At 36.7% G+C, this 12,270-nt stretch overlaps 1 protein-coding gene across 1 annotated transcript in view; it reads left to right on the forward strand.

Annotated features, from left to right (window-relative positions):
* The window catches only part of LOC121423626 (receptor-type tyrosine-protein phosphatase T-like), a 54,202-nt gene that overhangs the window by 20,136 nt on the left and 21,796 nt on the right, over positions 1-12,270 (forward strand). The window contains exons 12-17 of the mRNA XM_041619018.1: positions 880-1,051; positions 2,358-2,443; positions 3,226-3,482; positions 4,854-4,941; positions 6,191-6,267; positions 6,823-6,859. Of these exons, the coding sequence (XP_041474952.1) occupies positions 880-1,051; positions 2,358-2,443; positions 3,226-3,482; positions 4,854-4,941; positions 6,191-6,267; positions 6,823-6,859 (717 nt within the window). The remainder of the gene's footprint in view (positions 1-879; positions 1,052-2,357; positions 2,444-3,225; positions 3,483-4,853; positions 4,942-6,190; positions 6,268-6,822; positions 6,860-12,270) is intronic.

Below are 12,270 nucleotides of genomic sequence, written 5' to 3' on the forward strand. Positions count from 1 at the left end.
TTCTATGTCCCGTATGACACACAACACTTTCACCTATAATTTACGCATAATCATTTTTTGTGTTGGTTATTAGTATTACACTGTAGTTTTTCACATGACTACCCACAATAGCTTTATCATTGACAAATAATATTTTATTGCTCAAGCATTCGGCTAGGAAACTGGAAATTGTCAAAATGTCCCGTGCAACACGTATGGAATCGCTCATCATAAGACATCTCAATATGAATCAAGGAAACTTTTGAGGACCTTGGGGCTAACGAAGTTCAAAGTTGCTGTAGCATACAGGCTTTAAAATTTGTCTTAAATTTTTGTTTGTTCATTCATGTTAATTGTGTTGGTCTATTATCTAAACACTAAAAGTCCTACCAAACCTGTAGTGACCGGTTTTATTGAATGGTTCTTGGGCGATTCCATAGGTGTCGTACGGGACATTTTGACAACAATTTCTAGTTTCCTAGCCGAATGCTTGAGCAATAAAATATTCTTATTTGTCAGTAATAAAGCTATAGTGGGTAGTCATGTGAAAAACTAATAACCAACATAAAAAAAATGATTATGCGTGAATTATAGGTGAAAGTGTTGTGAGTTTTACGGAACGCAGAAATGTCCTGTGCGACACGCAACATTTTGAGCTCTAATTCACCTATGGACGACATTTTTTTGTCGGTTGTCAGTTTTTTGCATTTCTACCCAGTAGTACTTTAATATTACCACAATGCAAATTGAAGTTCTTTATTCATTTGGACAGCATGTTGAAAAATGTTGTGAAAATGGCTGATTTTTTTTTAGCATGGAATCGCCCTCTTGATGAGAATATGAATTTTAACTATTGTGAATCGTTAACTCTGACGTACATGTATTTTGATACTTGTGTAGCTCCAACGACATCTATGCCAACAACAGAAGAAAGCAAAACAACCACAGAAAAGGTGACGCTGGCTTCTCCTGCCAATGATCAGCTACTCTTGTACATCATTGTACCGGTTGTCATCGTCGTATGCATCATCATCATTGTTCTTGTCATGGTAGTCGTTGGAATTCAGAGAAGGTATGTGGAAAAGAGAAACATTTAGAGCATTTTCTCCTAGAAAGGACATTGTCACTCCCATTGATGGGAAATCATCCTCACAGTTATATATTTGAGAACTTCAACAGGGTGAAACACCCCTTGCATAGTGCACTATGTGACTACACTGAACATTAACACTGAGAAATCAAATATCATGGACGTTCTTTCAAACCATTGTATCAGTCAATTTTTGTCCCCCCCAAAATTTATGTTGAGATTTTTGCAGAAAATGAAAGTACAAGCCCTATTCTATACATAACTAAATTTCTAGGCAGCAATTCATTTTAGTTTCTGAGATATGTGGGGATTTTCTCGGCAATGACATAAAAAAAAAATATGGTGTTCTGTAGCAAAGCAAACAACAGCTACGTGCACTTGATATGCAATTGCGTGGTCAGTCAAACCGTCGTATTTGTACGGCATTGAGTTTGGACATGAAAGAGCAAGAATGTTTTGCCTGATTGTTGCCAGAGTTTTTGCATCCTCTGTGGCATTTTTGTTCAGAGAAATTCCAAACTGCTCGAACCAAAATTATAAGCATGCAGCTCTTTGGCAATATTTTCTCTGATTCTTGGTTTTGTGTAAAAATAAAGATACCAATGTCAAGCAATTGTCATGGTCTTTCCAACCATGTATTCTTCTAGCAGTGAAAATGTTGTAAGGCTGGGGAACAAAGTGTGGAAATTGTAGTAAACTCTAAAGTTGATCTTCCCAGATGCGGGTTTGCACTGTCGTATGTGTGATACAACGGTTCGGATGACCGACGACACAAGCACTATTTTCTCCAATCAACTGAGTCCCCAGATGGCTCTTGGCACAGCCACATGATCAGTCTTTGGTCTAGCCACTTCCAATGTAACGCACAACTCCACTAATGACCTAGACACTGGGTGACTTCAAGTTCAGTGTTGACCTTTTGGTGTTGGTGTTAGGTCCATTTTTACACGGACACCAAACATAAAATGAAGATGGTCCTGAAAGGCACTAGACCTAGTTGTTGAGATGTCAATAATATGATGTGGATCAGTTTTACAAACTCTGAATAAGTTTTAGAGCTAGGGGAAGCAATCCAAATTTCAACACCAACACTAACACCAAGGCCAACACTGGAATTGAAATCACCCATTGTCCTGCAGGTTCAAGTGAGACCTCATGATATCTGAATAAAATGTGATGTTCAATATTTAAAAAAACCTGTATTATTCAACCATTTAAACGGTTTGAACAGTATGTATAAGGAGAATAATTCTTTGTTCCCTCTACATGTATTTATTGAATTATACAGGAAAAGGAGAAAGATGTTTCATGATAGAAGGGAACGCATCGTTTTAGAAACTCAAGCTATGAATGAATATGACGATGAACGCCAAGGTGAGTAAGCTCATCAGTATCAATGATTCATTCATTATAGACCATGGGCCCGTCTTACAAAGAGTTGCGATAGATCCTATCAATCGCAACTATGGAAAGCCAGCAAAGTCAACAAATATTATGCATGTTTGTTCAAAAAAAATTCTAGATATGAATGTATATCCATAAATTCATTGATTTCTTGACTATTTGGTGTGTCCTCCTTTTTTTTACAAAGGACATTTTGCAAATTTCCTGTAGAAAAAATTATGACACTGATGGACTTCCATAGAGTTACGATTGATCGGATCAATCGTAACTCTTTGTAAGATGGGGCCCATGTCTCACATAATAGTTGTGATTGATCCAATCAATCTAAACTATGAAAACCAATCAATGTCCTACATGTAATTCTTTATACAGGAAATGCATGCAACAACCTTTTGAAAACAAATTGGAGCACTCTACTTTGATATGTAAATGAGTGTGCATTACAGATGTGCATGAATCATAGATGCTGTTGTGGCTGGCTTATCATACAGTTGGGATTAATCAGATCAATATTAGCACTTTACTTCTTGAATCCCGATGAGTAATGTTATCAGCAATTGATGGTTGGGATATGATTTACCTGAAATATAAAAAAGATTATATTCACTAACCCCATAGCTCAATGATAACATGATGTAAGTGAGCTTATACATCTAGTGTGACATACAATTTTTTGGGAATTAATGAATGTTCAATTCTTAACTGAAACACTTCATGTTGAAAATGGAGAATTTCTTTGATGTCCATTGCAGCTGAGAACCATAATGAAGCCTACGAAGAAAAGACATATTTGACCGCTAATCATGACAAGGACAAAGAGAAGCTCCAAGGGAAATCCCCTCAACGTCCGGTCTCCCCGCCCCCTGATGCTCCTGACGGTGGACCCACAGAGGGACCCCCTACTGCCCATCGACCACCTTCGCATAAACCTAAGCCCATTGTCGTAGCGGACTTTGCAAACTACGTTCAAAGGAATCGCAGATCTAGGGCATTTGAAGAGGAGTGGTCGGTGAGTATTCTTTGTTTTATCTAATAGAGGTAGAGGTACACAAAGTTTCTCAAATATCAATTTATTTAGGATAATTTATATTAATTTGATTAATGTATTTAATAATTTAAATCATCAAATAATTAACTCGATTGATTTCATTAATTAACATTCATAACTCAAATTGGCAACAGTTAAAGGAATGCTCTGGGCTTGAGATATCTACATCTCAATAAATAAAGTAAAATTCACAGAGCAAAATGATGAAAATTAGATCAAAATCGGATGAAAATAACAAAGTTATTGAAATTTAAAGATTTGCATTATTATGGTGAAACAGTTCAAGGCATGTCTTCGTGAATATTCATTAGATGTGCTGATGATGTCATATCCCCATTTGTTCTTTTGTATATTATTATATGAAATTCGGATTAACCAATAACTAAATCAATTGAATTGACAACTGCTTAAGTACATTGATTATTTCTTGCTGCAACTTATTTCATCATACTGGAGACACATCATTTACACATTTATGAAAAAAAAAAAAAAAAATCTGATTTCATATACTAACATATAAAAAAGGAAAGTGGAGATGTGATATCATCAGTCCACCTAATTAATATTCATGAAGATATGCCTAGACTTGTTTCACCGAAATAATGCAAATGTTTAAAATTCCATACCTTCATTATTTGTTATTTTGCTCTGTGAATTTTACTCTATTTAGATATATATATCTTCAGCTGACTTCAGCCCGGAGTATCCCTTTAAACCCAGTTACAGAGATTAAAAAAAAACACATATGCATGCAGCGCAGGTGAAATCAAATAAAAATTGCAAGATTTTATTTCAAGATGGTCAATTTTCATTTTTAATCCCTGTGATTTAATTTCATTACATTGCCAATTCAAAGAGAATGTAACCAATGCTTTCAATATATAGAATTAGGAAGACAAAGTACTTAATAAAATCTTCAGTTTCTCTATGTCTAGGACACCATGGATATATGCATCTCTTGATTATTAATTGAAGCGTCGTGGTGTAGCGGTTCTGACTCTCGCCTTGAAATCAGAGGGTCGTGTGTTCGAACCCCACCATGGCCTAGCGTGCTTTGGCAAGGCGTTAATCCGCACTTTGCCACTCTCCACCCAGGTGTTAAATGGGCACCCGGTAGGATGCGAAAGCCAATGTAGTATCCCTAGCAATTGAGTCTTGGAACTCTTGTTGGAATGCTCCCCATTGAGTGGAGAAGGTGCATACATTATATGCGGGCATGCAAGGATCCGATGACCGGGGTAATGATATGTCTGTAAAGCGCTTTATAGACATGTTGTTCCGTTGTATTAAGCGCTATATAAATGCAGAATATTATTATTATTTTCTTTGCAGTTACTGCCTCCTGATATCAGTCAACCATGTAAGATTGCCAGCTTACCAGCAAACAAAGTCAAGAATCGATATCGAAACATCCTGGCTTGTGAGTAGAGAAAAAAACTAATATAAGATGATGATTGTAATATTATGATAAGAATTGTTATGGTTAAGTATAATCGTTTTTTTGTAAATCCCTTTGCTGAACCATTTCCCCCTCTATCCAAAATAACAATGTTGTCTGAATCAGAGGTGTGCCCTTGAGAGTGTTTCACGAAGCATCTAGTCTGTGATTTTCACTGACAAATTTGCTCTAAGCCAATCAGATGCAATGATTTCAGTAGCTTATAACAATAGAGAAAATCACAGACTATTTGTTTCATGAAGTGCTCCATTTATCCTTTCAAATGTGCAAACACAGTTACATGTATTTAGAGAACCTCCACAATTGGAATTTTTGTTGTGATAATTGTCGGTTATTATTTGATTTACGAATAAAGTCTTTCAATCATTTTTTGAAATAATAATGATATATATGAGTATTATAATTTAATTAAATGATAATTAAATAAAAAATGGAGTCACCTGGGTCTATATTTGTAATACCAGAATAAGCATAGTTATGATCATCTAAAGTACTAGGCATGAGTACATAATTAAGCGATTATCAGACTAACTAAAGTTTTATGAATATGAACACCGATTAGTATTACTCAGGAAGGAAAAATGCATTTATATGTGGAAGAGCTATGACTTAAAGGTCAAGTCCACCCCTTGAAAATGTTGATTTGAATATATAGAGAAAAATTGAACTATCTTTATGCTAAAATTCCATCAAATTTGGATGTAAGATAAGAAAGTTATGACATTTGAAAGTTTTGCTTATTTTTCACAAAAGAGTGATGAGCAAATGTCCTTCACTCACTGTTTCTTTTGTTTTTTATTGTCTGAATTATACAATATTTCATTTTTTACAGTTTTGACAAAGGGCAAACTTTACCAAAACATATAGTATTAAGCAATGCTAATTCCACATATTCAGGGAGGAATTAATTGTTGTTTCACTTGACAACGAGGAGAAAATTAGAATATATCATGTAATAAACTACATTTGCAAACCAACCAGGATGTGCATATAACTGTTTTGTGAAATTTAGCAAAAGTTTAAAATGTCATAACATTCTAGTTTACATCCGATTTTGATGAAATTTTTGGTGTTATGCTTGGATTTTTTTTTCTCTTTTTATTCAAATCAACTTTTTGTTGGGGTGGACTTGTCCTTTAAGTAGTTTTTATTAAGATATTCTCTTTGGAAGAGAGTTTGAAGAGATTTGAATCGGTTGAATTATTTTCAGATGACCACTCGCGGGTGGTGCTTGAGGAAGTAGAAGGGTATCCAAACTCGGATTACATCAATGCATGCTATATCAATGTAAGTCAAGCATTCTTTATATATCCAGTTCTGTAGTGATATGTTCTGTAATTAGAATATGGATGTCTTAAATATGTTTGATTTGTGCATGAAGTGCAATATGCATTGCATGTTGATGTACATGGATATAAACATGCATGAATAATCCAAGGATATTTGATTTACATCTTCCTATACTGCGTGTTATCCAAATTCTTTTGATGAAAGATAATATCCAACTTAATGAAGTCTGCAACTTGATTTTGCATACCCTTTGTGCATGTACATGTAGATGTATATTTGAGATTATTGAATTTTGGTACACCCCCCATTTGCTCGCATACAACAAGCTAAGTAGGCGTTGCACAATCATCATCATTACATGATTCTGAACCCTATGACCTCTGAGATGATAAGACCGAATCAATTTTTGCAGGAGCAAATGTTGTGTCACCAAATATATCAATCCTCTTCATAACGTACAAATCATGCATCGTTATTGAAAGTAAAAGTCTTCTTGTACTATGTGATGTGATTTGATTAAATAAACCCGTCTTCCCTTCCCTTCCTCTACAGAGTTTTGATAAGGAAAACATGTACATTGCAACCCAAGGTATTGTGTGTAACCATGCATGTATATCTGTGTAGTGTTTATTAACCTGTCCAGTTGTGTATAATAGAGGCTATTCTTGGTGGCTAACCCTTTCTCTTTGATAATAACCTAGACTGCATGCTTACAATAGTCCCCCTTTTCATGCTTTTAGACGTTATCACATACATGTTTCAATGGATAGCATTATCGATCACCCCTGGGGCTCGTAACACAAAGCTTAGCAATGATCGTAGAACGCTTTTCTATGATTGATTGCATTGACTACAATGTACAATCAATCATAAAAATCAAGCATACAATTGATTGCTAACCTTTGTGTTATGGGACCCCGATGACACATTGATCAACAATAGCTATCTGTTGCCACTCAAAAACATGTGCTATTAAATATGTGAAATATGGATAGTTGTAATAATGTCATTGTAGATTATTACAGATCAGTGTTTATAATGGGCGGAGCTTAGGTTGCATGTAATGTATCACAATGTACAGTGTGCATTTATTTCAATTGTGACCCATCCATAGTCCAGGGCCCCGTCTTACAAAGAGTTACGATTGATCCGATCAATCGTAACTCTATGGAAATCCATCAGTGTCATAAATTTTTCTACAGGAAATTTGCACAATGTCCTTTGTAAACAAAGAGAAGCACAGTGATTTTTAAAGACAAAAATTAATGCATAAATATACATCATAGCTAGAAAATATTTTGAACAAACATGCAAAATAACATGTTGACGTTGCTGGCCATCCATAGTTGCGATTGATCGGATCAATTGCAACTCGTAAGACAGGGCCCAGAAGAGAGTGCAGTGTGCATTGTGAGGCAGGGTGATTCCATGCTGTGTCGTATCAGACATCCTACAACATTTTACATATTTTTGACACAAAAATAAAAGAACATTTTCTTTATTGATATTGATCCTCTAGTAGAACCAGAAGGGTGGAAAGAATCAAGACTTGACGCAATTACATATCCTATACAATTAAAAGTGGTATCGTGTTGTACGAGCTCCAAAAATAATTAGAAAAACAGAGAAAGAAAAACAACAAAAGCATGGATCTCCTTGCACCATATATTGCTCTGTTATTGAGGGAGGGGTGTTTAACGTGTATCACAACTGAACGATATGTTACTGATTGGATGTTGCAATGCTTATAAAGTTTGAATGTCATGTTTATATTGATCACGATTAGTGATCGATAGCACTGCATATATCATTCACGAATGGTGGTAACGTCTGAAAGTGTTCTTCGTGGGATTCCATCAGTGTATACCTGAGAGTCGTTTCATAACCTTTGGTAAACTCGGGATATTTCATTGAGCAGTTTGTAAATTGATGCTTCTTCTTCTTCCTGTTACTGCAGGCAAACTCCTCAATTGGGATATAATTGCTGCAGGCATGTGTGGCTAGTGGTGAATTTGAATTAATGATGTGCCCCCCGGATGAAAGTAGACATTTGAATTTTGTTAAGCCTTGTCTTAAAACCATCTACCGATTTAGCTTCACGTATGTCTACTGGTAGCAGATTCCATTCTGCCATGGTCCTTGGAAGGAAAGAGTACATAAAGCAATCTTTTTTTGTTGTTGGTCGGGAAAAAGAGATTGACGATGATTTCCGTGTCCTAACAGAATCTTGAGAGGGAGCTGTTAAGTATCGACCTACGTCGACCGAAGCACTATGATTTATAGATTTATATAAAAGTGTAAGTCTTGAGATAGCCCTTCTATCTTCGAGAGATTTCCATTCAAGTAACTTCAGCATCTGGGAAACACTACTGGTTCTCCTGTGATCTTTACAGACAAATCTAGCGGCTCTTCGCTGAACTGCTTCTAGTCTACTTATCTGGTCTTTCGTGTATGGGTCCCACACAGAAGCACAATACTCCAACTTTGGACGTACTAACACTTTATAGGCTGTTTCTTTTACATTTCGGGGGCAAGTATACAAGTTTCTTCGAAGGAGGCCTAAAACCCTATTCGCTTTAAATATGGTAGTATTAGTATTAACATGGTCCGACCAGGTTAAGTTGCTATTTATCTCGACAGCTATTAATTGTGACTTGTGACAACGTTTAGACGTATCCCATTCATATCGTAGGTGATTAGAAGGGGTTTCCTTTTATGAGTGATGTGCATAACATGACACTTATCGGTGTTAAATCTCATTTGCCATGTAGCTTCCCAATTACACAGAGTATTTATGTCCTGTAGTAGAACTTTCCCATCATCCTGTGATTTTATCTCACGGTAAAGTATACAGTCATCTGCAAAGAGTCGAACGTGTGACTGTATATCTTTGGGAAGATCGTTGACGTACAGTAAGAATAGCAAAGGCCCTAAAACTGTACCCTGGGGGACGCCCGATCTTACTGGAACAGAGGCTGATGCTTCGCCTTCTAGTACTACCCTCTGAGACCGCTTAGTAAGGAAGTTTCTAATCCATATATGGAGGGGTCCTGTGATGCCTGATTGTCTCAGCTTTAGAAGAAGTCTCTGGTGAGGGACGGTGTCAAAGGCCTTGCTGAAGTCAGTTATGATAACATCTACTTGGCCCTGGTGATTCAAAGTCTCCGCCAGGTCGTTGAAAGCTTCTGCAAGTTGAGTTTCACAGGAGTGACCTTTCCGGAAGCCATGTTGTTCTTTATTTAGTATTCCATGTTTCTCAAGGTGATTCATAATGTTTGAGTGGATGATATGTTCTAACACTTTACACGGAATAGACGTCAACGAGACAGGTCTATAATTGCTTGCTTCGGAGCGATCCCCCTTTTTGTATATAGGAGAGATATTTGCCCTTAACCAGTCCTCAGGAAGTTCTCCAGTATCTATTGACTTTTGGTAGATCTGTTTTAGAATTGGAGCAATGCTGTCTGCACATTCTTTTAGAACTGATGGTAGGATTCCATCTGGGCCTGGTGCCTTTTGTGGTTTGAGTTCTTTCAAGAGTTTTACAATTCCCTGGCTTGTTATTACAATTTTAGTTATACATGTAGATGGACAAGAGGAAGTTACATGTGTAGGTAGGCTGTGACAGTCCTCTTGAGTGAACACAGACTCGAACTGGCAGTTGAGGACATTTGCCCTCTCCTGCGGAGTTACGGCAATACTTCTTGAAGTGTTCAGAGAGGCTACTCCAGTAGAACACTGTCTTAAGCTCTTTATGAATTTCCAGAAGGACTTTTTGTTTTCTGTAGTTAGATTTTCCCCCATTTCGCGCAGATATACACTGCGTGCTTTCCTTAGACTTCTATCCAGGTTTCGGCGTAGGTGTCGGAAAATAGTCCAGTCGTCTGCAGATTTAGTGCATTTAGCTTTATCATATGCTTTCCTCTTTTGATTAATGAGTTTTTTGTGAGTATGTTTGAGCCAAGGCAAGTCGTTGTTTGACGAAATCAACTTTGTTGGTATGTGCTGTTTCATTGAAGAAGATAGGGAGTTCTTAAAACCTATCCACAGATCATTAACACTCGAACTTCTTATAACCTCGTCAGAAAGTGAATCTGCGTACTCATCCATATCATCACTTATTTTAGCAAAGTTTCCCCTTTTCAACAAATAAATTTCTCTACGCTTTACTTTGATCTTCTTGTGGGGCCATTCCACCAGAACAGAGACGACATCATGGTCTGAAATGCCTGGGAGTACCTCTATCTTTTGAAGTAAAGATGGAACATTTGTGAATACCAAGTCTAAAATGTTTTCGTTTCTTGTCGGTTTATCCACAATTTGATGTAAATTTTGTTCTTCGGCTATGCTTATCATCTGTTTACTAGTAGCAGGATATCTTCCTCCGCTTATAAAACAATTTTTTGACCAATCGACATCGGGAAGGTTAAAGTCTCCAGCTAGGAAAATTTGGCTGTTTGGAGGAAGTTTAGTAATTGCTGTCTCAAGGTCATTTAGCTGGTCCTGGTCTAAAGCCAATGAACCAAAGTGTTTTCTATAAAATGCGCCTATAAATAGAGTAGGGCGGCCTTTAACATGAATACTAGCCCATAACATTTCACAGGAGGCATGCTGTGAAAAAGTGTGCTCCTCCTTTGCAATTAAGTCTGAACGCACTGCTATTAATATTCCTCCTCCATTAGTGTCAGAGTTACGATCACGGCGATATACTTGATATGATGACGGTAATAAAAGTTCACATGAGAATATTGACCCCTGAAGCCATGTTTCAGTTCCAACAACCACATCCGGTTTCTCAGTTTCTAGTAATGCCTGAAATTGTGCAATCTTGTTGCAAACACTTTGAAAGTTAATGTTTAGTATCTTCAATAAGTTTCCACTTGTTTTTTTATTTGAACCATCATTCAATTTAGATTTGCGTGAAGAAGTTCTCTCGTTTCTTTTCGGACTTGATGAGTGCACTGGGTGTCCTATACCAGTATTTGCATTTGATGTGGGGGCACCACTGTCACTGCCAGAAGTAGATCTAGAGGAGTTTTTATTGGATCTACTTTGACTTTCAAGAGAGCACAGGGGTTCAAAAGAGTTCGACATCCGCAAATCAGTCAAATCAAACAACGAGCCAGAAAAATTTGGAAGCCCGCAATTGCAACATATCCAGGAGTAAGAATTGTGTTGCATGTGTACTCGGTATAATGCATCACTCATATTCACGCATCTAATGTGAAACCATACTTCGCATTCCTCACATTCCATTGCTTTTTGGTTTGACCTGACGTTTTTCCCGCATACACCGCATGGGTATTTACATGTAGCATTAGGTGCTTTAACAGTTTTAGGTCCAGGATTAAGTTTTACATCCCCGGAAAGTAATAACAGAGTACACATTCTTGTCAAAGAGTGCATAGTAGATCCACTCGATCCAAGTTTGTTCATAGTGAATGTAAACTTGTAGTACTTTGTGTGGGTGCCATCTTGAAAGTCACAGCATGAATACATTTACAGACCACTGAAATATGACAAGGTATTGTAGACTGATGCTGAAATATTCAAATGTTGATTAACATTTCGGAATACCATTTTCTTTTAATACCCCCAACATGTCATATATCAATTATTATTGGGTTTATAAAGCTTTTGATATTCAATTATTACATAATGTGTATTTATAACCAGCCACCCCAAAACCAACAAAAAGTCGCTGAAAATTGATTTGAGATTTTTATTGAGTTTGAACAAGCGTATCCTAAGCTTTAAAATGATATATGATTTGTCAGACTTGATCAACAATACCTTACTCAAATACTTGATTGCATGCAGAGAAAATAAAGCGAGAGTGTCATAGAATAATGAGAAAACAATGTTTATAGTCTGTGTTCACTCAAGCATGAGATATGCACTCAGTGTCATTTCAATGAAGCTTCCAAGCAGTCTGCAAAAACTTAAGTAAATAACACTCTTGTTTTCTATTCAACTTTTCAATGATTTTTACAGTATAAA

The sequence above is a fragment of the Lytechinus variegatus genome, chromosome 11 (assembly GCF_018143015.1).
Source record: "Lytechinus variegatus isolate NC3 chromosome 11, Lvar_3.0, whole genome shotgun sequence".
Taxonomy (NCBI): Eukaryota; Metazoa; Echinodermata; class Echinoidea; order Temnopleuroida; family Toxopneustidae; genus Lytechinus; species Lytechinus variegatus.